Raw genomic sequence first — 25308 nt, 5'->3', positions numbered from 1 at the left:
GCCAAGGCTGCTGGACTTGAGCCGCCGGTCTCACCCAGCACGCCATGCCGACTTCTGCCTCATAGTGCCGACACCCTCTTCTCTCGCGGGTTTCTCGCTTGTTACTGTTGTCGTGGGTCCTATTACCGCCGATCTGACCACGTTTCGTCTCCGCTATGTTCTAACCTTCGAGTTGATCTGACTTGCGTGTTGTGATCCGGCCTTCATGTCGTTGCCCTGTTCCAGCTTTATGTGTTGTTGTATTTTAGTGCGCGACCTATTGTCTTCTCGGGCTGCGTGTCGGTGTTTCATTTCTCGGCCTGCGAGTCGAAGTCATGTCCCGGCCTGCATGCCGATCTCATTTCCCAGCCGGTGTGCCGATCTCATTTCCCGGCCTGCGTGCTGATCTCGTTTCCCGACCTACGTGTCGGTATCGTGTCTCGGCCCGCGTGCCGGTGTCGTGTCCCGGTCTGCGTGCCAATCTAGTTTCCCGGCCTACGTGCCGACCTAGTGTCTCGGCCTGCGTGCCGACCTCATGTCCCGGCATGCGTGCCGATCTAGTTTCCCGGTCTACGTGCAGACCTAGTGTCTCGGCTTGCGTGCCGACCTCATGTCTCGGCCTGCGTGTCGATCTAGTTTCCCGGCCTACGTGCCGACCTAGTGTCTCGGCCTGCGTGCCGACCTCATGTCTCGGCCTGCGTGCCGCTAATATCTCCCGGGCTGCGTGCCGGTGCCTTACCCCGACCTGCAACTTGTCTTCCGGCCCCGGGTCAAGTCCTGCTTCGCGTCGTCAGATCCAGCTCTACAGCCTGATCAGAGTCAGTACTCTTCCGGGTCGCGACAACTCGAGCCGCGTCCCATCCGAGGACGCCCCCCTGGGTCAGGGTACGTTCCTGGTTCATATTTCATATGCATTTTTATTATTTTGTGGCTTAGTCTTGTACTCATATATTCGTTGGATCTGCCTCGAGCATCGGGGTATCGGGGGCCGGGTTAACCCGGTCGCTGGCTGCAGGTAGCGTTGACCAGAGGACTTTCGAAGACTTGGTCAACACGGGAGCCATCTCAGCACACCCCCCTCCGGGACATCGCGACTTCGTCAACATTCCATCCACCTCACCCGACGGTCCGTCTGACTCAGCTTTCGGACAGGATCAATTTGGCGCCGTCTGTGGGAACACAACAACCTGTTCTGAAACGTGAAGATGGACGACGTCGGGAGGTTCTCTGCTATTTTCACAATCCCGGCGGATCTCGACGCATATATTATCTTTTATCCTCACTCCACCGGTATTCGGGAGTCGAGGGATCGAGTGGAGCTTCAGCTAGCTGACAAGTTAGTTTTTCTATTATGTTTTTTCCCTGACTCCACGGGTATTCGGGAGTTAAGGGACCGAGACAAACCCTTAGCCGGTTGGCACGATTTCCCGATCAGGTACACTACAAGCTTTGCTCTCTTTTTACGATTATAGGAATTACTATATTTCCCTGATAAAAGAGTAAGAGCCTAGTTCCTTGACCAAAGACTAGAGCCTTCAATTTCTGATCGGACACTAGGGGCCCGGCTCCCCGCTCATACTCTAGGGGCACAGCTCCCCGCTCATACACTAGGGACACAGCTCCCCGATTATTGACTCGCGGTACCACTTCCCGATCAGGATCTAGGGGTCTCGCTCTTTGATTACAGGCTAGGGGACTTACTCTCCAATCAGGGACCAGAGATTCAGCTTCCCGATCAGGCTCTGCTTCCTTCAACCACGGTGCTCTGCTTACCTCTACTTTTATGAAATCTGCTCCCCTATATTACCATGTGTTTCATTCTCTTTGACGGTCGGGGCTCATATTATCATCTTCTCCCCTCGCTCCACGGGGTATTCGGGAGTTCAGGGATCGAGACAGATCCGCAGTCGGTTGGCACCACACCGCTGTCAGGTATGACATAAGCTTTATTTCCTCATGCTGCTACATGCTTTGCTTTTACTAGCTTCAAAACTTATCCTTCCCCGTTTGGGGTTGAGTGGTTTTCACTGGTCTCAGACCAGCTTATTGGATTTCATATTTCCCCAGTTCGGGGTTGAGCGATTGTCACTGGTCCCAGACCAGCTTATTGGATTTCATATCTCCCCCGTTCGAGGTTGAGCGATAGTCACTGATCATAGACCAGCTTATTGGATTTCTTATCTCTCTCGTTCGGGGTCGAGTCATCGCCACCGGTCTCGGACCGGAGTATCATTACTGGTCTCGGACCAGCGCCATCGCCACTGGTCTTGGACCGGAGTATCCCAGACTCTCGCCTCAGTGCGAGTTATAAGTGAGCTCTGCTCTCATGCCCAACGACCTTTCAGGTCGGCTCCCATGCGAGAATTAAAAGTGAGCTCTGTTCTCACGCCCAACGACCTTTCAGGTCGGCTCCCATGCGAGAATTAAAAGTGAGCTCCCCTGCGACAATCATTAGCGCATGCGAGAATTAAAAGTGAGCCTCGTGCTCACGCCCAACGACCTTTTAGGTCGGTAGCCCCAGACTCTCGCCCCAGTGAAAGTTATAAGTGAGCTCTGCTCTCACGCCCAACGACCTTTCAGGTCGGCTCCCATGCGAGAATTAAAAGTGAGCTCTGTTCTCACGCCCAACGACCTTTCAGGTCGGTAGCCCCAGACTCTCGCCTCAGTGCGAGTTATAAGTGAGCTCTGCTCTCACGCCCAACGACCTTTCAGGTCGGCTCCCATGCGAGAATTAAAAGTGAGCTCTGTTCTCACGCCCAACGACCTTTCAGGTCGGTAGCCCCAGACTCTCGCCTCACTTGCTCCCCGGGTATTTGGGAGTTGAGGGACCGAGACGGATCCTCAGTCGGTTGACATCACTTTGTGATCAGGTATGATAAAGGTTCTGTCCCCTTATATTGCTACAGGTTTCGTTTCTAGGGGCTTCAAGGTTTATCCTCACCCGTTCGGGGTTGAGCTATTACCACCGATCTCGGACCAGAGTATTACCGCCGGTCTCGGATCCGAGTATCATTAACGATCTCTCAGTCAGGCGGTCAGACCAATTCCCAGTCAGTCTTCCAGACAAATTCCCGATCGGGCTATCAGATAAATTCCTGGTCGGGCTTCTAGACCAAGTCCTGGTCAGACCTTCAGATCAATTCCTGGTCAGGCTTCCAAACTGCTTCTTTGTCAGGCCCTCAGATTGTTTCTGGGTCAAGTCTCCAGATCGAGTATTGGTCAGGCCTCCAGAGCACCTCCCGATCGGGGTCCCTGACTCTCGCCCCGGTGCGAGTTATAAGTGAATTATGCTCTCACGCCTCCAGACTCTCGCCCCAGTGCGAGTTATAAGTGAGTTCTGCTCTCACGCCCAACGACCTTTCGGTCGGCACTCATCGCTCTGCTCGCAGCTCTGCCTGACACTCACGGCACTCGCTCTGCTCACTTGCCGCTCTGCTCGGCACCCATTATACTCACTCTGCTCGCTGCTCTGCACGACACTCGGCTCCCACGTTCCGCTCATCGCTGTTGCTCAGTCGGCATTCATCGCTTCACTCATCGCTCTGCTCGGCACTTATTGTACACACTTCGCCACCCTGTTTGGCACTCATCATGCACACTTCGCCGCCCTGCTCGGCACTCATCATGCACGCTTCGCCGCTATGCTCGGGACTCATCCTTAACGCTTCGCTTACCGTTGTAGCTCGGTCAGCACTCACCGCTCACTCGCCATTCTGCCCGACACCCATCCCACGTGATTCACTCGTCGCTCTGCTCTGCACTTTTCAATTCACGTCTAGCTCATCGCTGTTGTTTGGCCGTTGGCTCGACTACTCACTGGTATCGCTCGGCTACTCGGTTTACGTTAATCGACCTATCGCTTAAAGACTTTCTCGGCTGTGCACTCTACATCGCTTGCCCATCGTCTTTCAACCTGCTCGGCAGACACCTTATCGCCCGGTCGATATTTTTTCGCTAGGTCGTGACTTATTGCGGCTCGGTCTGCACTCGCTAGGTCACGCTCACGACTTTGCAAGTCCATCATGTTCTTTATTGCCAGGTCGCAATTTACTGTCGCTCGATCGACACTCGCCCGGTCATGTTCTTTATTGCCAGGTCGCAATTTATTATCGCTCGATCGACACTCGCTCGGTCACGTTCTTTATTGCCAGGTCGCGATTTACGGTCGCTCGGTTAGCATTCTCCCAGTCGCGCTTACGGATTTGCTCGTCCCGGTCGCGATTTACTGTCACTCGGTTGACATTTTTTCGGTCGCTTGATACTGGTTGTCGCTCGACCGTTTTACTTGGCATCTCTCGACCGTCTGCTCGATATTGCTCGACATTCACCAGATCGCTCCTTCGACACTCGCTCGATATGCTTTTTATCGCCCAGTCGGTGTTTACTCTTTTCGTCGCTCTGCGGGGTACTCGTACACAGCTACTCTTTCGACGTTATATGATAGACCCGCGATATGACTCTGCGTTCAGTGGCGATTCTTTGTTTTGGTTGGATGGGTCTAGTCAGTCGGACTTGCGCCTCCTTCGACTAGACTTGAGGGGGAGGCTTGTGATACGGATAGGGCTGAGGGGCAGAAAGGGAGTTTGAGGGAAGGAGAGGGGCAAGAGGGTCATTCCACTGTTAGGGCATTAAGGGAGGAGGAGGTTCGTGTGGAGAGAGGGACTCTTCTTGCCAGAGCCGAGGTTGCCGGCCGCCTTTTCTCCACTCCTCTCCTTCTCCTCACCGCCGACCACCTCCTCTCTTCTCCCCCTCTTCCCCGTTTTTGAGTCGTCGCCTGCAAGAGGAACAGAGGGGCTTCGCTTCGGGCAGAGAAACCGCCGCCAACACCTTCTTTCTCCCTCCCACACTCCTCGCCTTGCCGGCGTCGACGCCGGTAGCCATCGGCTTCTGCCTCCTCTCTGCTCTCCCTCTTGTCCGTGCTTTCGGTCTGCCGCCAAGGAGGAAGCTGTCTTCTTCCTTTTCGCAGCTCTCGCCGACGAGGATGCTGTACGCCGGTCGCTCCTCCCCTTTTTTCCTCCAACAGGCTGTTCCACTCTTCCTTCTCCACGTGACGACGCCACCAGACAGATTCGCCGCCACTCTTCTCCTCTCCCTCCTCATCGCCGGCGCTCTACTCTTCTCCTCTGCATCGCACATAGCCTCACTGGTCAACGTCGCCGCCACCAGGCAGCACGCTGCGGCCCAACCCCTCTGTTCTCTCGCTGTCCCGCATCCGATGACCGTCACCAAGCCCTCATTGCTACCTTCCGGGGCCGGCTGCCACCTCCATCGCTGCATCTCACGCCAAGGCTGCTGGACTTCCCTCGCTCCCTCCGTCTCCGGCTTCCTATGTGGCCGACACCTCTCTCTCGCGGGTTTCTGTTTAATATTACCATCTCCCTCGCCGCTCTCACTCGCTATGTTCTAACCTTCGAGTTGATCTGACTTGCGTATTGTGATCCGGCCTTCATGTCGTTGCCCTATTCCAGCTTTATGTGTTGTTGTATTTTAGCGCGCGACCTATTGTCTTCTCGGGCTGCATGTCGGTGTTTCATTTCTAGGCCTACGAGTCGAAGTCATGTCCCGGCCTACGTGCCGATCTCATTTCCCGGCCTGCGTGCCGATCTCATTTCCCGGCCTGTGTGCTGATCTCGTTTCCCGGCCTACGTGTCGGTATCGTGTCTCGGCTCGCGTGCCGGTGTCGTGTCCCAGTCTGCGTGTCGATCTAGTTTCTCGACCTACGTGCCGACCTAGTGTCTCGGCCTGCGTGCCGACCTAGTGTCCCGACATGCGTGCCGATCTAGTTTCCCGGCCTACGTGCCGACCTAGTGTCTCGGCCTGCGTGCCGACCTCATGTCCCGGCCTGTGTGCCGATCTAGTTTCCCGGCCTACGTGCCGACCTAGTGTCTCGGCCTGCGTGCCGACCTCATGTCTCGGCCTACGTGCCGCTAATATCTCCCGGGATGCGTGCCGGTGCCTTACCCCGACCTGCAACTTGTCTTCCGGCCCCGGGTCAAGTCCTGCTTCGCGTCATCAGATCCAGCTCTACAGCCTGATCAGAGTCAGCTACTCTTCCGGGTCGCGACAACTCGAGCCGCGTCCCATCCGAGGGCGCCCCCCTGGGCCAGGGTACGTTCCTGGTTCATATTTCATATGCATTTTTATTATTTTGTGACTTAGTTTTGTACTCATATATTCGTTGGATCTGCCTCGAGCATCGGGGTACCGGGGGCCGGGTTAACCCGGTCGCTGGCTGCAGGTAGCGTTGACCAGAGGACTTTCGAAGACTTGGTCAACACGGGAGCCATCTCAGCACACCCCCCTCCCGGACATCGCGACTTCGTCCACATTCCATCCACCTCATCCGACGATCCGTCTGACTCAGCTTTCGGACATGATCAGACGACATTCAACAAAGCTCGACATTTTGCTTGTATGCTTTATTTGATTTGACAAATTAGGAATAGAAAACACTTGGAATATGATAATATGAAAGATAGATATTGCCACCAATATGAAGGATAGATACACAATCTTAAGAGATTGTTTAGGAAGGCACATGTGCATGTATTTAGATTTCTAACTACCTCCCCTTAAATCAATAAAAAAAAAATCAATATATTTTACCTTCATCGTACAATAATAACAATAATAATTTTTATTATTTTTTCCCTTTCTATCATGCATATTATCATCTATTTTTAAGGTAAATCATAATATCATGGGACATAAAAAAAATTGGATTTTCTCCTTCCATAATTTATTAATTTTATAATGCCGTCTGATTCTTCAGCTGACCCACAGATTCGACTAACTTCCCTTGGCCATCTCAGATCACCGCCAGCCGTCGTCCTCCGCCGATCTCTAGCACCGGGACATCCAACCCTTGGCGCGTATCGCCGCTGCTACCTGCAGTGGTGACTCGAGGTCGCGATCCGCTTCCTGTGCCAACCCAAGCAGTGGTCGACCGAGCTACACGCATCGCACTCCCGGATTCTATCCAGCTGCTCCTGCGGCGACGCGACCGCCTCAGCTTCTCTCTTACCCAACCCGACCAAATCCCCTCTGGTTCTAAATAGGGGAAACAGAAATCTCGACGATTCCTCTACGGTTTCGTGACTGCAGCGCGTCGCCGCTCGTGGACACGTCGCGTGCGAGCATAACACAATGGCTGAACTCCTTGGTGCGGCACAAGTGAAGGAGAACAGGGTGTTCAAGTGCGCTTTCGCGGTGCTTGGGATCATGAGCAGCCTGCTTATCTATGGCATCCTACAGGTAGATCAGCATACTCATCCATTTCGGCAAACCCTAGTTATGTATATTTCTTACAATATTTCTGATTGTGTTAACGGAACGATTTTCGTTTGTCCTTTTATTCTCAATAAATAAACAAAAATTTGAAATGGGTAATTATTCTACTCAAAACCTGGAGTAACTCTTCTCGTTTAAGTAGGGAAGTTCAATAATCTTAGTGGTGTAATGAATAGTGCATATGGGTGGAAAATTCAAAATTGCACTTTTCATCATTTTCATAATTCACTGGACAAAAGTTTGGTGTAATCGGTTGCTACTACGCTAGTTTATCCATTCAGTGTAGGGTGCTATTTCACCTCCATTCTGCACTCTTCAATTCAATTGAAACTATATAAACATTTAAGTTTATGAAATTATTTTTATGTATACTCCTAAATCTCACTAAAGATCTGCACGGGTTATTCCAACCAAGCAGTATCATGTGGTACCCTGGAGAATCTTGGATTTCTACTTTTTATCTTGCTCACTAGATTGCTTTTGTTTTCAGGAGAAGATAATGAGAATTCCATATGGGATAAACAAAGAATATTTTAGATATTCACTGTTTCTTGTTTTCTGCAATCGCATTATGACATCTGCAGTATCTGCAGGAGTTTTGCTGGTGAGTTTTATATGTCTCTATTTCATGTTTAGCTAGCCTGATTTAAAGAAAACCATTCCATGCATGTTGTTCCATAGGCAAGTAAAAAGTCACTGGATCCAGTAGCACCCATGTACAAGTATTGTGCGGTATCTATATCTAACATACTAACCACAACCTGCCAATATGAGGTAACTAACTTTTGTTCAGTGACTTTATCATCATCTTTTGGACTTAATCAGAAGCCTTTCTGCTGCCTTTGTCTTTGTGTCTCCAGTACAAGTAAAATTATTCTTGGTTGTTTCAGGCCCTGAAATATGTTAGTTTTCCAGTGCAGACCCTTGCAAAATGCGCAAAAATGATACCTGTCATGGTAAATCTCCATCAAGATTATGTCTATCTTTAAACATAATCTCTGCTTCATCTTAAAACATATCTGGTTTTCTGTCCAAATGGCATTTGATATGATTCCGATTTTTCTTTGTCTAACGATTTACCTTTTCCTTCTGTGCCATTCTTTTTGTTGGCTTTTAAATTGTTCAGCAGTCAACATAAAATTGATATGTGTTGAACTGGAGGATTTGGGATATTAAGGATAAACATTAATGTGTTTGTTGTTTTCATTGGCATGAAAACCTTGTTCTATTTCATTTTAGCTTGGTTAGTCCATCAGTGATTGCACAATATTTCCTGTTTGGATTTATTAATTATATGGAAGTGGTATTTAAATATTTGTTACTCCTAGCTTTCTTGAAGAATACCAAATACACTGTTCTTCTAATCAAGTCTAGTGGAAGATGCATCAAAGAACATTTCTAGTTTGTGAATTTGTGTCGACTGTAGATTGTTACTATATTGACCATCAGTGTGGTAAAATTTTACACTGAGAAATTTTTCTCATGTTGGTCTTGTATTCTTTTCAATTATTTCTTACATGGATACTGTTCAATGTGGTTTCATATTCTGATAGTGTATCACCAAACTGGTTCAATAGCTGATTGCAACGCAACCATTTCAATCTGTACCTGAAGTCAGTGAGAAAATTAATGAGCCTTGTGATACTGTCTCGCAGCATTGGCTGATGTGGGTCTCTAAGATCAAACATCAACATGCTTTTAATTAGCAAAATTGACGCTTCTTCTTTTATTTATACAGAGTTTTTATCAGAATAGATGCCATGTCTAGTTGTATGGATAAAGCAGCAAAGTTCACAATTATGTATTTTTTGAGCCTGTCTGTATTAAATTTTTTGACCCATTACCTTGTCATGTCTAGGTATGTGTAAAATATTTTGAATTAGATGTCACTCCAATTTTGTGGTCTATGATGGGTTAAAATTCTGAGATTCTTGTTCCTAGTTTTGAGCATGAATCTTTTTTTTCTCCTTTCTGATGTATGTTTCTTGTTACTTGGAACATTTCTGGTGCCTACTGTTTCTGTAAATTTATCATGGAAAGGATGGCCTCACTTTACGCAGAGATATGGAAGGTTTCACTACATTTACCATCCATTAGAAGGAAATGTTTGTTAATTGACACTTTTTTAGTAACTTAATGTCAATCACATCCCACTATAGTTATATAATCTTTGCATTGATCTGGCCATATGAATTCCTTGTTGAACTCAAGTATTGACACTTAACAGTGTTTAGATATCCTGATAGTTTCATCACGCTTTTAGTTTCGGAGTCATGGTTGAGTTTCATATTTGTCCTTCAGTTTTAGTAAATTATATTTTGAACAGTGTTATCACGCCTTGCAATATTTTCTTAGGAAGTTTTCTTTGTTTGTGCATCTGTGATCAGTATTTCTTGTGTATCAGGTTTGGGGAACACTTATAATGCAGAAGAAATATAATGGGAAAGACTATCTATTTGCTCTGCTTGTGACAATTGGATGTGCTGTATTTATTCTATATCCAGTAAGCATAAATCTTAGATTTTGAATTCTTTCCTAGATTTTTCTGGATAGATCTGGTCATTTATTTGATACTTGTTTCTCAGATGTCTTATTTTTCTGTTAGTTTTTATATACTTCTTTATTAATTGACTTCCAAAAATCCCTGTACTTGAATAATGCATCTCGAGTACCAGTTCTCATATGTGCATGTTTCTACCTAAGTAGGAGCGATACTTTTCATATTTTTGGGACTTATTGTCATAAGCATGCTGTGTTAAGAAGATCCTATAGTTCTATGCTAGATTGCTACCTTTTGCAATTCTATCAGGCATCTTTCTGTTGCATCTTACAAGTTCTTCTTATGGGTATGCTAAGATGTACCTTCCATGTCACTATATAAATAAGTTGTTATTTGTGTTTAATACATGATCTTCATAATATCAATCTTATCTATAGATGCAAGGATCAAATGCCTGGAGTTGACTTTTTTTTTTTGAAGATTCTCTAAATAAGTCTGATGTAACTTCTCCATTGTAGGCATCAACTGATATTACCCCGTATAATACTGGAAGAGAAAGCACTATCTGGGGAATTAGTCTTATGCTTGGTTATCTTGGGTATACCCTTACTAGTTTCTAGTTTCTAGTTTCATTATGTTTGTGTCTATAATAGAAGGAATCTGATTTCTTTTGTACTCTGGTTGTTAAATTTGGATAAAAGAGATACTGTACTGTTTGTTGTATGAAATAACCATGACAAGTTAAATATAGGACTCAACTTGGACCCTGGTCCTAAAACATCTAATATGGGTCTAAACCTACATGACTTATAATTCCTAGTAGTATTAACATTGGTTTTAATACACCAATCATTAGTAACAAATTATTTATCTGGATATTATTGCTCTGAAGACTTTTAACAATCATTAGTAGTTTCTTGGAACACTGTTCTTTGGGTTGACGTATCTTCTTATCATGCCACTTTATGTTGTATGTCCTTGTTTAACTTACATCACTATTTTAAATAGAATTAATGTTTTAGTTGGCACATTATATTTCCATATTTTTTTTCTATCGCTAGGAATTCTATGATTTTGAATGCTCAAAGTAGCATACCCTTTTGATAGACAAGTTTCTGATAATTTTAGGATTCAAGCCAGATTAGCTAGATTAGCTTTTATTTGAAATATGTTCACTGTCTAAGCTCTTGAGGGACTACTAGCTGTCTTCAACCCCTCCTTACATAAGTGTACTATGTTATAGAATACTATTCTGATAAATACTAGAAGTTCATTTGGTGATGGATATATGCTAGTTTCGTTGCCAGCATTTTTTTTTATTAATATAGGTCATATTGTCACATTTGCCAGTATTCTGTGATTAATATTGTTCATATTGTCACATTCCAGTTTCTCATTCTTCATTTATGTTTTCCAGGTTTGATGGTTTCACCAGTACATTTCAAGACAAACTTTTTAGAGGTTATGACATGGAAATACATAATCAGATATTCTACACAACAGTTTGTTCATGTCTCCTCAGTTTAACCGGTAAAATTCATTATATTCTTGCACTTCAAAATGAATTGCTTAAAATCATACCACTGGTGAACTGTCTTATGTACCTTTTTGTAATAGTTTCTTTTTTTGAAAACAGAAAATCATTTGTTTTATGCAAATCAATCATGTGTAACCTTTGTTGAGTGAGTGCCCTCTGATTTGACTAATTACATGATTCTTTGCAGATGCAAAAGCAGAGTTCTGGAATCTCATTTTCTAAATTGTATTGATGTCTAAGAACAAATGATTAGGCATGTGATTTTAATATAGGTTTGAAAATGCTTTTCCATTATATTGCTAAATGAATTCAGTTTTTATCTTGTTGCTGTGGGACTATCAACATATGGAAAGTTTAGCATATGATTAGGAGAATACTACCTATCTGAAAGTGCAAAACTAGCATGCTCATCATCTTTTTCTTGCTTCCGTCTATAGATGCTTCTTGTCATGGATATGACTATTTAAAGTTGGCTGACTTCTCATTCCAAAAGCTCAAGCATAGGAAATAGACCGACTTATATCCATACTCTTCACACTCCCCCTTTTATTATTTTAATTTAAGCATAATGCCTCAACCACAATGGTGTACTAGATCAAACTACTAGGCTTAGTAATGATATAATTTAATAACACAAATGATACTGAAGTCCTGAGCTGAAAGGGGCCTTCTGAGGGCTTGGTTTACAGTCTAATCTCAATTTAGAGTAGCTTTCCTTGCAATCATCTCTAGCTGACTTGTTTTCTTCCCAGTTATATGTGCAACCCATATGCTCTCCCTTTTATATGAACTGTTTGCTATATGCTAATCTATCTAAATGACCATTGGGTGTTGTAGCAAGCATCACCTTGACTGTTATTGGCATTCTCGTTGATGTTGATAAAATGAAAACATTTTTCTCATTTTTTCCATCTGGAAGTACCAATTCTCTTGGTTTCCCTTTTACATTACTGAGGGGCTACATTTTCTTGCCTCTGCAGTTGCATTAGAATTTTATTTAACCAGTTGGTTTTCTCTACAGGACTCATTCTACAGGGTCATCTTCTTTCAGCAATAAATTTCATGTTCAAGCACCAAGATTGCTTCTATGATGTAGCACTTCTATCCACTGTAAGCATGTTTTTCCCAAGTTCCCTTTGCCTTCCCTTTCTGCTTTCATGGTTGCTTTGACATTAGTTAGCACTGAGACTCCGAGGTCTTGCGTCTTTAGATATGACACGCTTGATCTAAACGTGAAGGTTTCTGACAGATACTCCCGATGTTTTTTCTTTTGGCATACCAAATGTTCACAGGTAGCAACTGTTAGCCAGTTTTTTATTTCTTACACAATTCGCAATTTCGGGGCTCTTACATTTGCTACCATCATGACCACCAGACAGGTGAGTTGTTTATGAAAATAAAATATCTGCGAATCTTCTCCAACTTCTGTACTAATCATATGTTTGGACATCTTTTTAGCTGGTCAGCATCTTACTTTCTTGCATTTGGTTCGCTCATCCGCTTAGTTGGGAACAACTGATTGGAGCTGTAAACACTTTCTACTCGTTCTTTCTGGATTTTGATATTTCTTTCTGTACTTCGACTAATACAACTTATTGTTCAGGGAATTGTTTTTGGATCGATATACACCAAGAGCTTCTTGAGGAGCCAGACACAGAGGCCACAGCACACAAGTTCATCGAGTAGCAATGCCTGATACATAGTTTCAGGCACGCATTTCTCCCTTCCATTTTGAAAGAAAGCCAGGTTTTTAGATCTGCTTAATTCATGTGAGAACTGGTGGATGGTGTTTTAGTCTGACTAGGTAGTGTAATACCCGCGCTTTTGCACGGATATATATTTTTTTTAATAAAAAAATAACCAACCAAAAAATAGAAAAAGTGAATTAAAATTACAAACTGTTTATAAAATAATTTTATAGGAGTCGGCGGGGACAGGCTCAATGTATACATTTATTTAGAAAATAATAAATTTAAGATTATTGACCTATAGTCATAATTTTAAATATATTTAGTCAATGTATAAAATAAATTCGTTCCTATTCGTATAATTTAAAAATTCATTATCGCGTTGTCTCAAATACGAAAGCATCTCAATTTTTTCATCTGAATTGAATAATCGACACTTCTAAAAGATTCATGAGTTTTACATCTTTTTGTTTTATTTCACGTTATTTTATTATTTTAATTTATTTACTTTTGTTTATTCCATGATTTTTTTTTTCTTTACATATCTAGTTATTAATTTATTGATAGAAACTTAGGCAGGGTCGTCACTGTCTTGACGTGTGACGTAGGCAGGGACAGCCCAACGGCATGAGGGCCAGTCTTATTTTATGGTTTAAATTTATCAACCTTTTGATCTAATTTTTTAAAGATCTTTATATTTTCCATGCGATCGTTCAATTTTATATATATATATATATATATATATATATAAATAAATAAAAATTGAAGAAGATCTTCCTAAGTCCAAACAAATTTCGGCTCTTAAAGAGGTCTTCGTAGCAAACTTTCGAAAGGACCTTTTATATAATTTTTTTTAATTAAAATAATTCATAGCAAACTTTTATACAGACTTGAAGGCCTTCTTAATGTCTCCATATTCGTGGGGTCGGTACTAGGAGGGCCGCTAAGATAGCGGATCTACCTTTGAAGGCCTTCTTAATGCTTTATTCCACCGTACGCTTAACATTTATATATCTGCATTTATTATTTTCCCTATCAATGAAACGGATACTAATGGTCAGTTTACTTGAGAGAGTGAAAATCAAAATTAAAAAAAAATTGTTATAGTGAAAAATTTTCGTCATTTATTTCATTAAAATTTTCAGATAAAAAGAATATATAATTCATCAACGAATGATTTTCAAATCAAAATTGATTATCTCAAAATTGAAGGGAAAGAAGCGGATGAAAAAAAAATGATGTATGTACATTTTTTTTCATTTATAAAATTACATCATATATAAAAAAAAAAATGATGCATGTATCCTTTTTAACTTATAAAATTACATCATGTATCTATAAAAATGACGCATATACCTTTTTTATTTATAAAATTACATTGCATATATCCATCTTTCTCTAACAAGATAAACAAGTATGTAAAGAAAATGTTTTTCACATTTTCTCTTCTCTTCCCCTAAAAATAATTTTCTACTATAGATTCTTTTCTCTTCCTCATCCATGTTTTGAAGTAACTATCGAATAAGGGGGCATTAAGAAAATGGAATTATCTTTTCTTTTTATGAATACCTTCTTTTGTATCAAAGAGCACAATAAATATTTCTCTCGAGTATTCATGATCTCATATTTACATCATCAATTAAATATTTATATAATATATTTATCAAATATCTCACTCTGAGATCTATCTGCAAAATTTTTTTCCATGATTTCTTTTATCTCAATCTCCATCCTCTTTTTCAATAGTGGAGATTTGAGATTTAATAAATATCTTTTTCAAATATTTTCATATCTAAGCGATTAAATACAAATTAATCTGAATTATTAATTAATTAGTAATTTCATTTACAATCCAACGGATCTGGACTTTAACCGCCAACTCGTTGAAAAGTCCACTTTGCCACTCGTATCTTTAAGGTTTCAGTACAAATAGAATTAAAATCTTGGAATTTGTTAAATTCTGTTGGAAAACTAACTTACCGGCTAGCCACTTCCTAGAGGGTTGCGACGTACCCTCAACGGTGGAACATAGAACTTTAGAAGTCATTTTCTTATCGAGCTTATTTAAACTTTGGAACTAAACTTTTTTTTTTATCAAATTCAATTAACTATTTTAACAATATATTAATTTAATATATATAACTCGTATTCTTTTTGTTTTACTATATTACAAATAACTTAAAATTTTATAACTTTATAAACTCTTATATTATTTATATTCAAACAAAATATAAATAAATGTCAACTAATCCAAAGTCACTAGTATTCAAATTTCTTTATATTTTTATTGAATGAATATAAACGAAATCTTATCAAATCGAATACTGACCTTCACGAATTATGATTCATCTACAACCTACTTCAAAAAAACCCCTAGATTGCAAACATCGAAATCACATAGTTCAACAGACATGATTGCTTCAACAATCATTTGACCTTGGGATAGCTTGCCATCCAGTGCATAATTGGAGGACTTCTTTAAGAGCCAGTGATGCAGGTTCCACAGTCCATGGTGGATAGTGTTCTGAGGGATCGAAAACACTTTGAGCACCAGCATCTAACAACCCAAGCTGGGTGCCATTCAAAAACATGTCGCCTTCGGACCTTATCCAACCCGCCTTCACCTGTTCCCGATCGGCTGCCTGCGCCAACAACATGCATCTAATTACCAAGGCTCACTAGATTCTTAATAAATTCAACATGAAATGTCCATAAGCTCATTTAGAATGAAATACCAACTTCTCAGGCATGATTCATGTTGTAATCTAACAAGAATTACCTTCTCAGGCATGTACCTAAATACCAACTTCTTTTGTCCTGCTTCATAAATATTGCATTGAGACAATATCTGGAGCCAGAGAAAAAGATCAGTCAGGTATTTTGAGTAGAACACAGACAAACATGCGCTGCTTATATAGTTTAAATTAGAAAGGACCTGTGCTTCTACACTGGCAGAGACAGCATATATGCTCCAGTTTCTTGTGTAATTGTTGTAAAGGTGAACTTTGCCAAATCTAAGTCGAGGTTGTCTCTGTCTTGTTCCATCGAAGAAGCAATGGTGAATGGTAACGCGAATACATCTATCAGTAACATGACTCTTGTCTGCTCCAATAAGCATCGTCTTGTCATGATTGGCGAAGCGGCATCTGTTCAAACATATTGGGAATGAGAAGCATACAGCAATTCTTGCAGTGATCACCACTAAGTAACTTTTTTATGCTAATCTATTGCAAGAACAAACCATATTGACAAGATTTCTTGATAAGGTTGCAGATTTTGCAAAAGAAATTTCAGAAAAGATTGCTGCATTATGTTGTGATGATGGCTAGTAAAAGAAGGAAAGCAACTGCAAGAGCATCAGAATATACACCAAAAGAAACAGAGACTTCTACAAGGACAATTAATCTATAATCACAGAGAAAAATTAGTATATTACATCACCTTGAAACAGTGATATCAGTACTTTCGCGAGTGATATCGATCAGTCCATCATCATAATCTTGTAAGCTGCAGCGGTCTATCCAAATATGCCTCGACTTGGGCTTTATCTGAATACCATCAACATCATGCCCTCTGCCACCTTCAAATTCCAGATTGCAAACGATTACATGTTCACATTCTTTCAGTTGTAAACCTTTGCCAGTCAATTTTATCCTCTGTCCTCGACCATCAATAGTCTTATATGATGATACCCTCAGGTATGAAGAAAGGTGAATGGTTCCTGAAACTTCAAAAACAATCCAGAGTGGCTCTCTAATGCGGCATGCCTCACGAAGTGAACCAGGACCATCATCTACGATTGACAACAGGATCAATTCAAAATGGAATATAAGAAGGAACATTATAAAAATGCACTTTAGCCGTAATTGATCCCACAAAGTCACAATAATACAAAACACTTTTGATACTCTACATTGTATAGAATGAGACAAACTCAATCCAACTGACGAACTAGATCTTTATCTCAAGTAGATTCAATTCATGTTTGTCATTTTATGTGGTTAGAAAGGAAAAAAAACACATAATAGCAAAATCATGCATTACACAGAGAGAAAAGGGACGATCTTAGTTACAAAAGCAGAAACTTTCGCGCATTATTCACCAAAAGAGAAGAGCTTTCAAGGACAAGATTGACGCAATCGATAACAATAGATGATGAGATAGAGCATAATTAAATTGACACGATACCCTAGCAAGCAACGAAATGTGAAGGGGAGAAGGAACCTGCCAAGGAGGTGACATAGTAGGCCGGTCCATGGAGGCCTCCGATAGCGAATCGGCCGAAGCCCTCTGCTTGTCCGGCGAGGGCACGCAAGCTCGTGTCGACGTGAGCGTAAGGCAAGGCGCCCATCGAGGCGGTGGAAGCCGCAGCACTCCAAGCGAAGGGAGGAGACCCCTGAGGAATGGGATGCGGAAGGAACGCGGAGCGATTGTAAGGGCGCCTGGATCGATAATCAGCCGAGCCACCGACAGCCTCCCACCGACCGATCGCCGCCCAAATTCGCCTTATATATTCGATACAGACGAAGAAGCCATGGGTGAGAAATTATCCTATAATTTAATGAGAAAATTATAATTTTTCAATTTGATCCTCCATTATTTCATAATCTCCATTTAATTTCAAGCCCGATGTTCTTTTTCCTAACAGTTAGGTAGAAGCCCGCCGCCGCCGCTTCTCCGCCAGTGCCACGGCCTTCTTCTCCGACTAGCCCAACTAGCTCAGCTGGCTTAACTGGTCCTAATTAGTCTACTCGGGCAGGCCAACCCAATTGGACTTTGGATCGTGACCCGTCTAAACCTCTATGGATTATCCAACCCGAAAATATCCTAATTAAACTATCTGTTGACAATTATAGTATTATTATTATTTCAATAAACGCGGTATAGAATTAACCTAACGCCCAAAATGACAAATCGCGTTAGCGTAGAATCCATGCGAACATAGCGATAGCTGACGTGTCATGGGTAGGGCATGATCATTCCGCCACGACGCCGCAAATTGCGCTGGATATAATAAAATATTTTTATTTATCTATTTATTTATTTGTTTAAAAAATACTTATTCTTTTTGTCCTCGAATAAAATAAATGAATAAATAATCCTTCACGCGGTTTCAACAGACAGCCTGTTTTCGGCATCCTCTAACTGTCATCGATTATAAGACCTCCTTTAAATAATATAAAAATAAGTAAAGCGTACCTAGATTAATAACTTTATTATTTTATTAAAAATCTTTTCCTTTTATCAATTAATTTTGATTAAATTTAAAATAAATTTACGTTAATATTTTTTTTTCTATTCACACTAAAAATAATTACAAGATTTATTAATAATTCTATAAGCAAAACAATCAGTAATCTAGAGTTTGAGACTCAGCTACGGTATATTATTATGAATTTTTCTCATCATTAATTTTCTCTGATTATTTTATATAAAAAAATATATTTCTGTTTAGTCCCACATCTTAGAATTGACAACACTATGATCAAAGAAACTTCTATAAATATTTTAGGCCGATAATGTTAAAAAATATACTTTTATTAGTTTTATTACTAAGATAAATATAATATTAAATTAAATTAATTTTTTCCATAGGAAAATTCGTTATAGTAGTTTGTTGTTGGGATAAACAATTCGGAATTCGGATTTTCAAAAGTCAAATAATTTACTCTAATAACTCTATTTTAATATTTTAATGTTAAAATATTTTAATTAATATAATTTCATTATAAATGGTCAATGTGATTTCAATATATTATATTACACAGTAATAGTATTGTGACACTTTTAAATTTTATTTTATTTTTTTATTATATTTCCGAGGCTATATTTCTATGAAAAATATCCCACCCAAGATAAATTAAGTGGAACCAAACTCTTAGTCGTTTATATTCACAAGTGATCATCTTTTTAAAATTAATTTCGAGCATATGCAGAACACCATTGTGAAAGCTCCTATGATGTGGAAAGGACGTATGTTCAAACGCCATTAACTCAGACTATTTTATAAAGGGCAGTCTAGTAATGCGGAATCTTGAAGAAAAATCCAATTATTCAAGGCTCATTTTCATCATTTGAATAAAAATTGTGTGAGTTGATTTCTCATTTTTTTAAAATTTATTTCAACTTGCATGGGGGAGTAACATGGTGTTATCGAATCGTGCACTCCATATATAAATTAGATAGGACTACAGCTAATATTAGAGTTTGTTAATCTTAATTGTCTCATAAATAAAGGAATGCCATTTTAGAAAATTTTAAAAACGCCGTTTTGCTTTTGTTTTATCCTCAATATTTTATTTAATTCCTCGAGATTGAGTAAGAATTTCTCCTTCCTGAGTTTCCACGTTGATGAATGGGCATGGAAACGGAAACAAGAATGTTGTCTGTAACGTGAGCTCAATCAATGGCAGGAATTGGTGCGTCTGAAAGCTGCCATCTTGACAGTGATGATGACAAACAACTCTGCCAACTCACCTCCTTCTTCCCCTCCTCCTCTTCTTAATCACTTCGCCAAACCTAATGTCGTGCACTTTACTTCAATTAATTAGTTCGTCGCCAGCTTCTGCGTTGTTCATTGCACCAGGTGGCAGTTTTGCTTTCCTTGCTCCTCTAAACAAACTCCTAGATTCTTCGCCGGTTTTCTCTCCTCGTGACATCTGTGACGCCCATCCCGAGCGGTCGAAGGAGGGCGGCGATCACTCTTAGGATCCGTCGTTGCAGGTTTCCCGGTGATCCTGTGCCCCAAAGGTGCCACCTTTCCTCTCTTTTCCCTGTCAAATCTCCTCTTTTGGGCACTCTCTTGTTGTTTGACGTTGAATCCATGTTTCTGGTTTAATATCGGCTGGATTTTCGTCGTTTCTTTGCTTGCTGCGGAGATTTAGGGCTCCTCCACTCCTGGCATCGGTTTCTTTGTTTTCTTTCTTTGCCTGGCCCTGCATCAGCCGCAAATCAATGGCGCATTAGGGTTTCCTTGTTTTTGGTCAGACCTGCTTTTTTCTTAATGTCTTGATTTCTCCCGCATAGTTGAACTGCATCTCTAATTTCCATCGTTGAAGAAGAAAAAGGATTTTTTTTTTCTTCCTCCAACAGATTCGATTTCTGTCAGGTTTATCTGCTAAGGGCCATGAAAGGCACTGGAGTGAGCTGCATCATCTTTATGCTTGTTTCAATCAGATGCATCCATTGTGCTTTTACTCCTGCAGACAATTACCTGATCGATTGTGGTTCCTTGACCGATACAACCATCTACGATCGAATTTTCGTCTCCGATGTTTCCTTCTCTTCGACCTTGACTCCCTCCTCGAACAACCTAGCCAACGCCTCCGGCTCGGTGCCCGCCTCCACCTACGGCGCTGCCCTGTATCAAAATGCCCGGGTGTTCACTGTGCCCTCCTCCTACCCCTTCCAAATCAATGCCCATGGCAGACACTTCGTTCGCCTCTACTTCTTCCCCTCCGTTTACGGAAGCTTCGATCTCACTTCCTCAACCTTCACTGTGTCGACCCAAGATGTCGTCCACCTCGACCATTTCCAGCCTCAGGCGAATTCTGCAGCCGTCGAGGAGTTCTTGGTGAACATAAATAGCAATACTCTCGCCCTTACATTTGCGCCGACGGGAAACAATTCCCTTGCCTTCGTGAACGCCATAGAAGTCGTATCTGTTCCTGAAACCTTAATCGCAGATACTGCTACCGTCGTCGATCCTCCAGGCAGCTACCAGGGTCTGTCAGATCAGTTGTTGGAGAAGATTTACAGAGTCAACATGGGCGGCCCTCAGATTTTCCCCAACAATGATACTCTGTGGAGAACTTGGGACACTGATCAGAAGTCGCCGCCGTTTAACAATTCGCTTTCTGCGCCATTTATCTTCTCAGGAAGAATCAATTATAATGGAGGAGGAGCAACTCAGGAGACTGCTCCAGACAGAGTGTATGCGACGGCAGCGAGATTGCTTGCCTCAAATACTTCAAATGCTAGATTCAATATGTCATGGCGGTTCCCGGTGGATGCTAATTCAGCCTACTTGATTAGGTTTCATTTCTGTGACATAGTCAGTGATGCAGCTGGAGACCTCTTGTTCAATGTTTATATTAATTCCTGGCTCGTAGCTCCCAATCTTGATCTTTCTAGCTTTACAGACAGGCAGTTAGCAACCCCTGTCTATAGGGATTATGTTTTGGAGGCAAGTGATGCATCAGGTACTCAACTCAACATCAGCATTGGTCCTTCAGATATTAATGGTGTGTTGCCTGATGGCATACTCAATGGGCTTGAGATCATGAGGATCGGGTCTGGCGGCGGGTCTCCGGTCACACCGCCTGGTTCGAAGAAGAACCTTGCCATCATATTGGCTCCAGTACTTGGAGCCGTTGTGGTGGCCATCGTTGCTGTTGCTCTCTGCGTAGTCCTTCGAAAGAGGAAGCTTAAGGAACAGTATTCCAAGTCTTGGGTGCCTTTCTCCATCAATGGCTTCACCTCTCATAGCGCAGGAAGCCAAACTTCTAATGGAACTGCAGTTACACTGAATGGAAACTTTGGCTATCGTCTGTCTTTCGCTATCCTGCAAGAGGCGACCAACAACTTCGACGAGAATCGGGTGATCGGCGTCGGAGGCTTCGGGAAGGTCTACAAAGGCGCTCTGAGAGACGACACGAAAGTTGCAGTGAAAAGGGGAAACCCCAAGTCTCAACAGGGCATCAATGAGTTCCACACCGAGATTGAACTGCTGTCGCGCTTGCGCCATCGCCATCTCGTTTCTCTGATCGGATACTGCGACGAGAAGAACGAGATGATTCTCGTTTATGAATACATGGAGAAGGGCAGCCTCAAGAGCCATCTTTATGGTTCGGACATGCCTGCTCCGAGTTGGCAGCAGAGGCTGGAAATCTGCATTGGATCAGCTAGAGGATTGCACTATCTCCATACAGGGCAAGCTAAAGCGATCATCCACCGCGACGTCAAGTCCGCAAACATTTTACTCGACGAGAACCTCTTGGCGAAGGTGGCTGACTTCGGGCTATCGAAGACTGGGCCGGAGCTGGATCAGACTCATGTCAGCACCGCCGTCAAAGGGAGCTTCGGCTACCTCGACCCCGAGTACTTCCGGAGGCAGCAGCTGACCGAGAAATCGGACGTGTACTCGTTCGGGGTGGTTCTGCTCGAAGTGCTGTGTGCGAGGCCGGTCATCGATCCGACCCTACCGAGGGAGATGGTGAACTTAGCGGAAATGGGAATGAAGTGGCAGAGGAGGGGAGAGCTGGAGCGCATCGTCGATTCTCGCATCGCCGGGTCGATCAGGCCTGAATCCTTGAAGAAATTTGGGGAAACCATCGAGAAATGCCTGGCGGATTCCGGCGTGGAGCGCCCGTCGATGGGCGACGTCCTGTGGAACTTGGAGTACGCTCTTCAGCTTCATGACGCAGACGCCGGTACCGTCTCCGAGGTCAACAGCATCAACCAGATAACTGAACTTTCGCCACGGGTTCAGAACTTCAGCGCCTACGAGAACGCGCCGCCGGCGGGAGAAGCCGAAACGTCCCTGCTGAATGATCTTTCCGACGTTTCCATGAGCAAAGTCTTCTCACAGTTGATCAAGTCCGAGGGAAGGTAGGGCGATCAGACCGGCAAAGTTGTTGTCATTAATGTTTGAATAGCGCAGTGTAGCAGGGTTGAGGCTTGTTCTATTTAAATATGCAATAATATTTGTCAGAATCTTTAAATCATTTATTTTTCAAGAAATCATTTATTTAAAACTCAGTTTATAATTTATAAATTTAAAATAATAATATTTATATATATAAAAAAAGCACTATCGAATTTGTGAGGAAACAGAAAACTTATCTACTTACGTGGACTACCATAAGCACACAAAGAACGGCAAGCTAACGCCAGTCCAAAACGATAGCGAGGAGCAGAGCTAATGGCCGGTCTCAAAATCTGCAGCCCGTTCCCATCCACCCTCAACGCGCCGCCGGCTGCCGTCGTCACCAGAAGAACGCACTTCATCTCGGTCGCCCCACTTGCCGCTGCCGACGAAGACGCCCCCGCCGAGCTCGACGCCTCCGCGGAGTCACCAATCGTCGACGACGATCCATCCTTTGAGACGCGGCTGAACCAGATCCGAGTCAAGTACCGCAGCGGCTCAGGGAAGAAGGCGGAGCAACGTAAATCTCGGAAAGCCCCCGGCGGCGGGGGCACGAAGAAGGGCAGCGTGCTGCTGCCTCCGGTGCCTCTGCGGGAGCCGGTGGCAGCCGGAGGAGTGAAGGTGGAGGCAGGATTTACTCCCTACAGCGAGCGCCTGCACGGGAAGCTAGCCGGGCTGGGGCTGGCGGCACTGCTGCTGGTGGAGCTGGGGTCAGGGCAGGGACTGTTCCGCTACCACTCACCGGCGATTATCTTCATACAGATCTACACCGTCGCCGCGGCGGGCACTCTCTTCATCAAGTTTGAGAAGGAGAAGATCAGCGTCTGGCCGGAAAAATAGCCGTACTCCCTCGTCATCGCCGGCAATGAAACACGACGACGAAGCTTGTTTTGCCAGGTTTAATTTATTGCTAATTGCATTTCCATGGATTATTAATTATAAAAGATTACCTTTTAATTTCATTTCCTTTTTCTTTTTACAAACAAAACGGCAATTCAGGAAGGGCTCGATCCGATCGAAACTATTTGAAGTTCTTACTTTGATGCTAAATTCAGGTAGAGAATAAATGTGTACCGACCAATCGATCGAATATGATCAGATAATTGAAAACATAGAAACAAAAGGACTTTCTTGATGATTAAAAATACATTACAAAGTCACTTAAATTATATTTAAAACTAATTCTGGAAATCTAAGAACTCAGATTAGTAATACAAGACAACACGATCAAATTCCAAACACATTACAAACCAATTCTAGGAACAATCTAACTACGACATTATACTTTGGAACTATTTCCAGTAAGCAGGCATGTCTAATTATCCACCGAAGCCATAGAGAGTCCTTCCCTGCCTCTTTAGGGCGTAGACGACGTCCATGGCGGTAACGGTCTTCCTCCGGGCGTGCTCCGTGTAGGTCACGGCATCACGGATCACGTTCTCGAGGAAGATCTTTAGGACGCCGCGCGTCTCCTCGTAGATCAGGCCGCTGATGCGCTTCACGCCGCCCCTCCTTGCCAAGCGCCGGATCGCCGGCTTGGTGATGCCCTGGATGTTGTCGCGAAGCACTTTGCGGTGGCGCTTCGCGCCGCCCTTGCCCAATCCCTTGCCGCCCTTCCCTCTTCCAGACATCGCCGCCTAATCGAGCTCTCGATCTACTGATTTCTGCCCAAATTCGAGGCCGACTTAAAGCAAACAAACGAGATTTTGAAGCTCGAAAGATGAGAAACGTCGATTGAGGAAGAGAAATCGGGGATTTGGTGCGTACCTGAAGGCTGCGAGATCTGCGAAACTTGGAGGAAGCGATGGAGGTGGGTCGGGTGCGAGCGGGCTTATATAGCAATAGGGCGATGCGCGCAAGGCGCAACCGTGAGGCGGAGCAGTGTAAAATCTACACCCTTGATTAACAGGAAACGGACGGCAGAGGACGCGTTAATAGGAGTCACACGGATCGTTAATGATTTCGCCTTTCCCTCGAAATAAAAAATAATAATCAAATTGACTTTTTCTAATTTTATTTTATTTTTTAATTGGCACAGGTAAAACAAGAAGTAACAAAAATGGAAATATGATTAGGATGCGAAGTAAATAATAATAATAATAATAATAAATTGTCTTTTTCATATTTTAGATCGAGTTTTAGGATGTGCAGAATTCTCTTTTTATTTCAGTCCAATTTTTTTATATGAAATTTGAAAAATAACTAATTAACACATAATTTCCATAAATATATCACTTTATTATATATAAAAGATCAAAAAACTAAACGATTCTCGAGTTTGATTGTAATTAGAACAACCAAAGCTTAATAGGCTGACGAATTTGGACTCCTGACCCATTAACGTTTTTCATGGGTTTTATGCGGGCTTGTAACTTCGTTGATTTTCCTGCACCAATGTGAATTGGATGGGTGCGTTAACCCATTAATTAAATTCATTTATTTAAGGGTTCGTTACCGAACCCTTCTTCATTTCTTCATTCCATTTTGAATTATATTTGAATGTCCGTGATTTATTTTTTCCGTGTTGACCCTGAGATAAGTTGACGGGAGTGCTGGAGGTGAGCGTATTCACCTTTTTTTTACCATCATGTTAATTAAATTTGAATGTCTCTCGGATGAGTCTAGTGGCTAGCACATGAGGTGTTGCCACCATGAGATCTAGAGTTCG

The 25308-nt window shown here is 42.7% G+C and overlaps 5 protein-coding genes across 8 annotated transcripts; 3 read left to right on the top strand and 2 right to left on the bottom strand.

Annotated features, from left to right (window-relative positions):
• The first annotated feature begins 1616 nt into the window (after window positions 1-1616).
• On the top strand, window positions 1617-13304 carry LOC122047493 (UDP-galactose/UDP-glucose transporter 5B-like). Of its 2 annotated transcripts, XM_042608845.1 has the most exons (12): window positions 1617-1911; window positions 6792-7233; window positions 7760-7873; window positions 7951-8043; window positions 8160-8225; window positions 9674-9772; window positions 10288-10367; window positions 11187-11299; window positions 12328-12416; window positions 12599-12685; window positions 12765-12833; window positions 12910-13304. In XM_042608845.1, exons 2-12 carry the CDS (start codon window positions 7126-7128, stop codon window positions 13000-13002), a joined length of 1011 nt encoding a protein of 336 aa, XP_042464779.1. In that variant the 5' UTR covers window positions 1617-1911; window positions 6792-7125; the 3' UTR covers window positions 13003-13304. The 2 variants fall into 2 exon arrangements, with proteins under 2 accessions (XP_042464779.1, XP_042464772.1); XM_042608838.1 differs by lacking the exon at window positions 1617-1911 and having other exon boundaries at window positions 6738-7233.
• Window positions 13305-15308: 2004 nt separating this feature from the next.
• On the bottom strand, window positions 15309-17565 carry LOC122047507 (probable pectate lyase 4). The gene is made up of 5 exons (XM_042608858.1): window positions 17219-17565; window positions 16436-16787; window positions 15930-16140; window positions 15774-15842; window positions 15309-15636 (listed from the first exon to the last, which is right to left on the bottom strand). Exons 1-5 carry the CDS (start codon window positions 17343-17345, stop codon window positions 15415-15417), a joined length of 981 nt encoding a protein of 326 aa, XP_042464792.1. The 5' UTR covers window positions 17346-17565; the 3' UTR covers window positions 15309-15414.
• A 1790-nt stretch (window positions 17566-19355) lies between these two features.
• Window positions 19356-22723, top strand: LOC122047454 (receptor-like protein kinase HERK 1). 2 transcript variants are annotated; one of them, XM_042608782.1, is made up of 2 exons: window positions 19356-19976; window positions 20103-22723. In XM_042608782.1, the coding sequence occupies exon 2, from the start codon at window positions 20121-20123 to the stop codon at window positions 22605-22607; it is 2487 nt and encodes an 828-aa protein (XP_042464716.1). In that variant the 5' UTR covers window positions 19356-19976; window positions 20103-20120; the 3' UTR covers window positions 22608-22723. The 2 variants fall into 2 exon arrangements, with proteins under 2 accessions (XP_042464716.1, XP_042464708.1); XM_042608774.1 differs by having other exon boundaries at window positions 19357-19744.
• Window positions 22724-22840: 117 nt separating this feature from the next.
• LOC122047464 lies at window positions 22841-23879 on the top strand. The gene is made up of 2 exons (XM_042608794.1): window positions 22841-23537; window positions 23640-23879. Exon 1 carries the CDS (start codon window positions 22917-22919, stop codon window positions 23478-23480), a length of 564 nt encoding a protein of 187 aa, XP_042464728.1. The 5' UTR covers window positions 22841-22916; the 3' UTR covers window positions 23481-23537; window positions 23640-23879.
• LOC122047482 (histone H4) lies at window positions 23744-24457 on the bottom strand. Of its 2 annotated transcripts, none has more exons than XM_042608819.1 (2): window positions 24408-24457; window positions 23744-24304 (listed from the first exon to the last, which is right to left on the bottom strand). In XM_042608819.1, the coding sequence occupies exon 2, from the start codon at window positions 24269-24271 to the stop codon at window positions 23960-23962; it is 312 nt and encodes a 103-aa protein (XP_042464753.1). In that variant the 5' UTR covers window positions 24272-24304; window positions 24408-24457; the 3' UTR covers window positions 23744-23959. The 2 variants fall into 2 exon arrangements, with proteins under 2 accessions (XP_042464753.1, XP_042464761.1); XM_042608827.1 differs by having other exon boundaries at window positions 23744-24324; window positions 24408-24424.
• Window positions 24458-25308: the final 851 nt, after the last annotated feature.

The sequence above is a fragment of the Zingiber officinale genome, chromosome 1B (assembly GCF_018446385.1).
Source record: "Zingiber officinale cultivar Zhangliang chromosome 1B, Zo_v1.1, whole genome shotgun sequence".
NCBI classification, from domain to species: domain Eukaryota; kingdom Viridiplantae; phylum Streptophyta; class Magnoliopsida; order Zingiberales; family Zingiberaceae; genus Zingiber; species Zingiber officinale.
The sequence above is the reverse complement of the archived record's forward strand: the minus strand, read 5'-3'. Positions and strand labels throughout refer to the sequence as shown.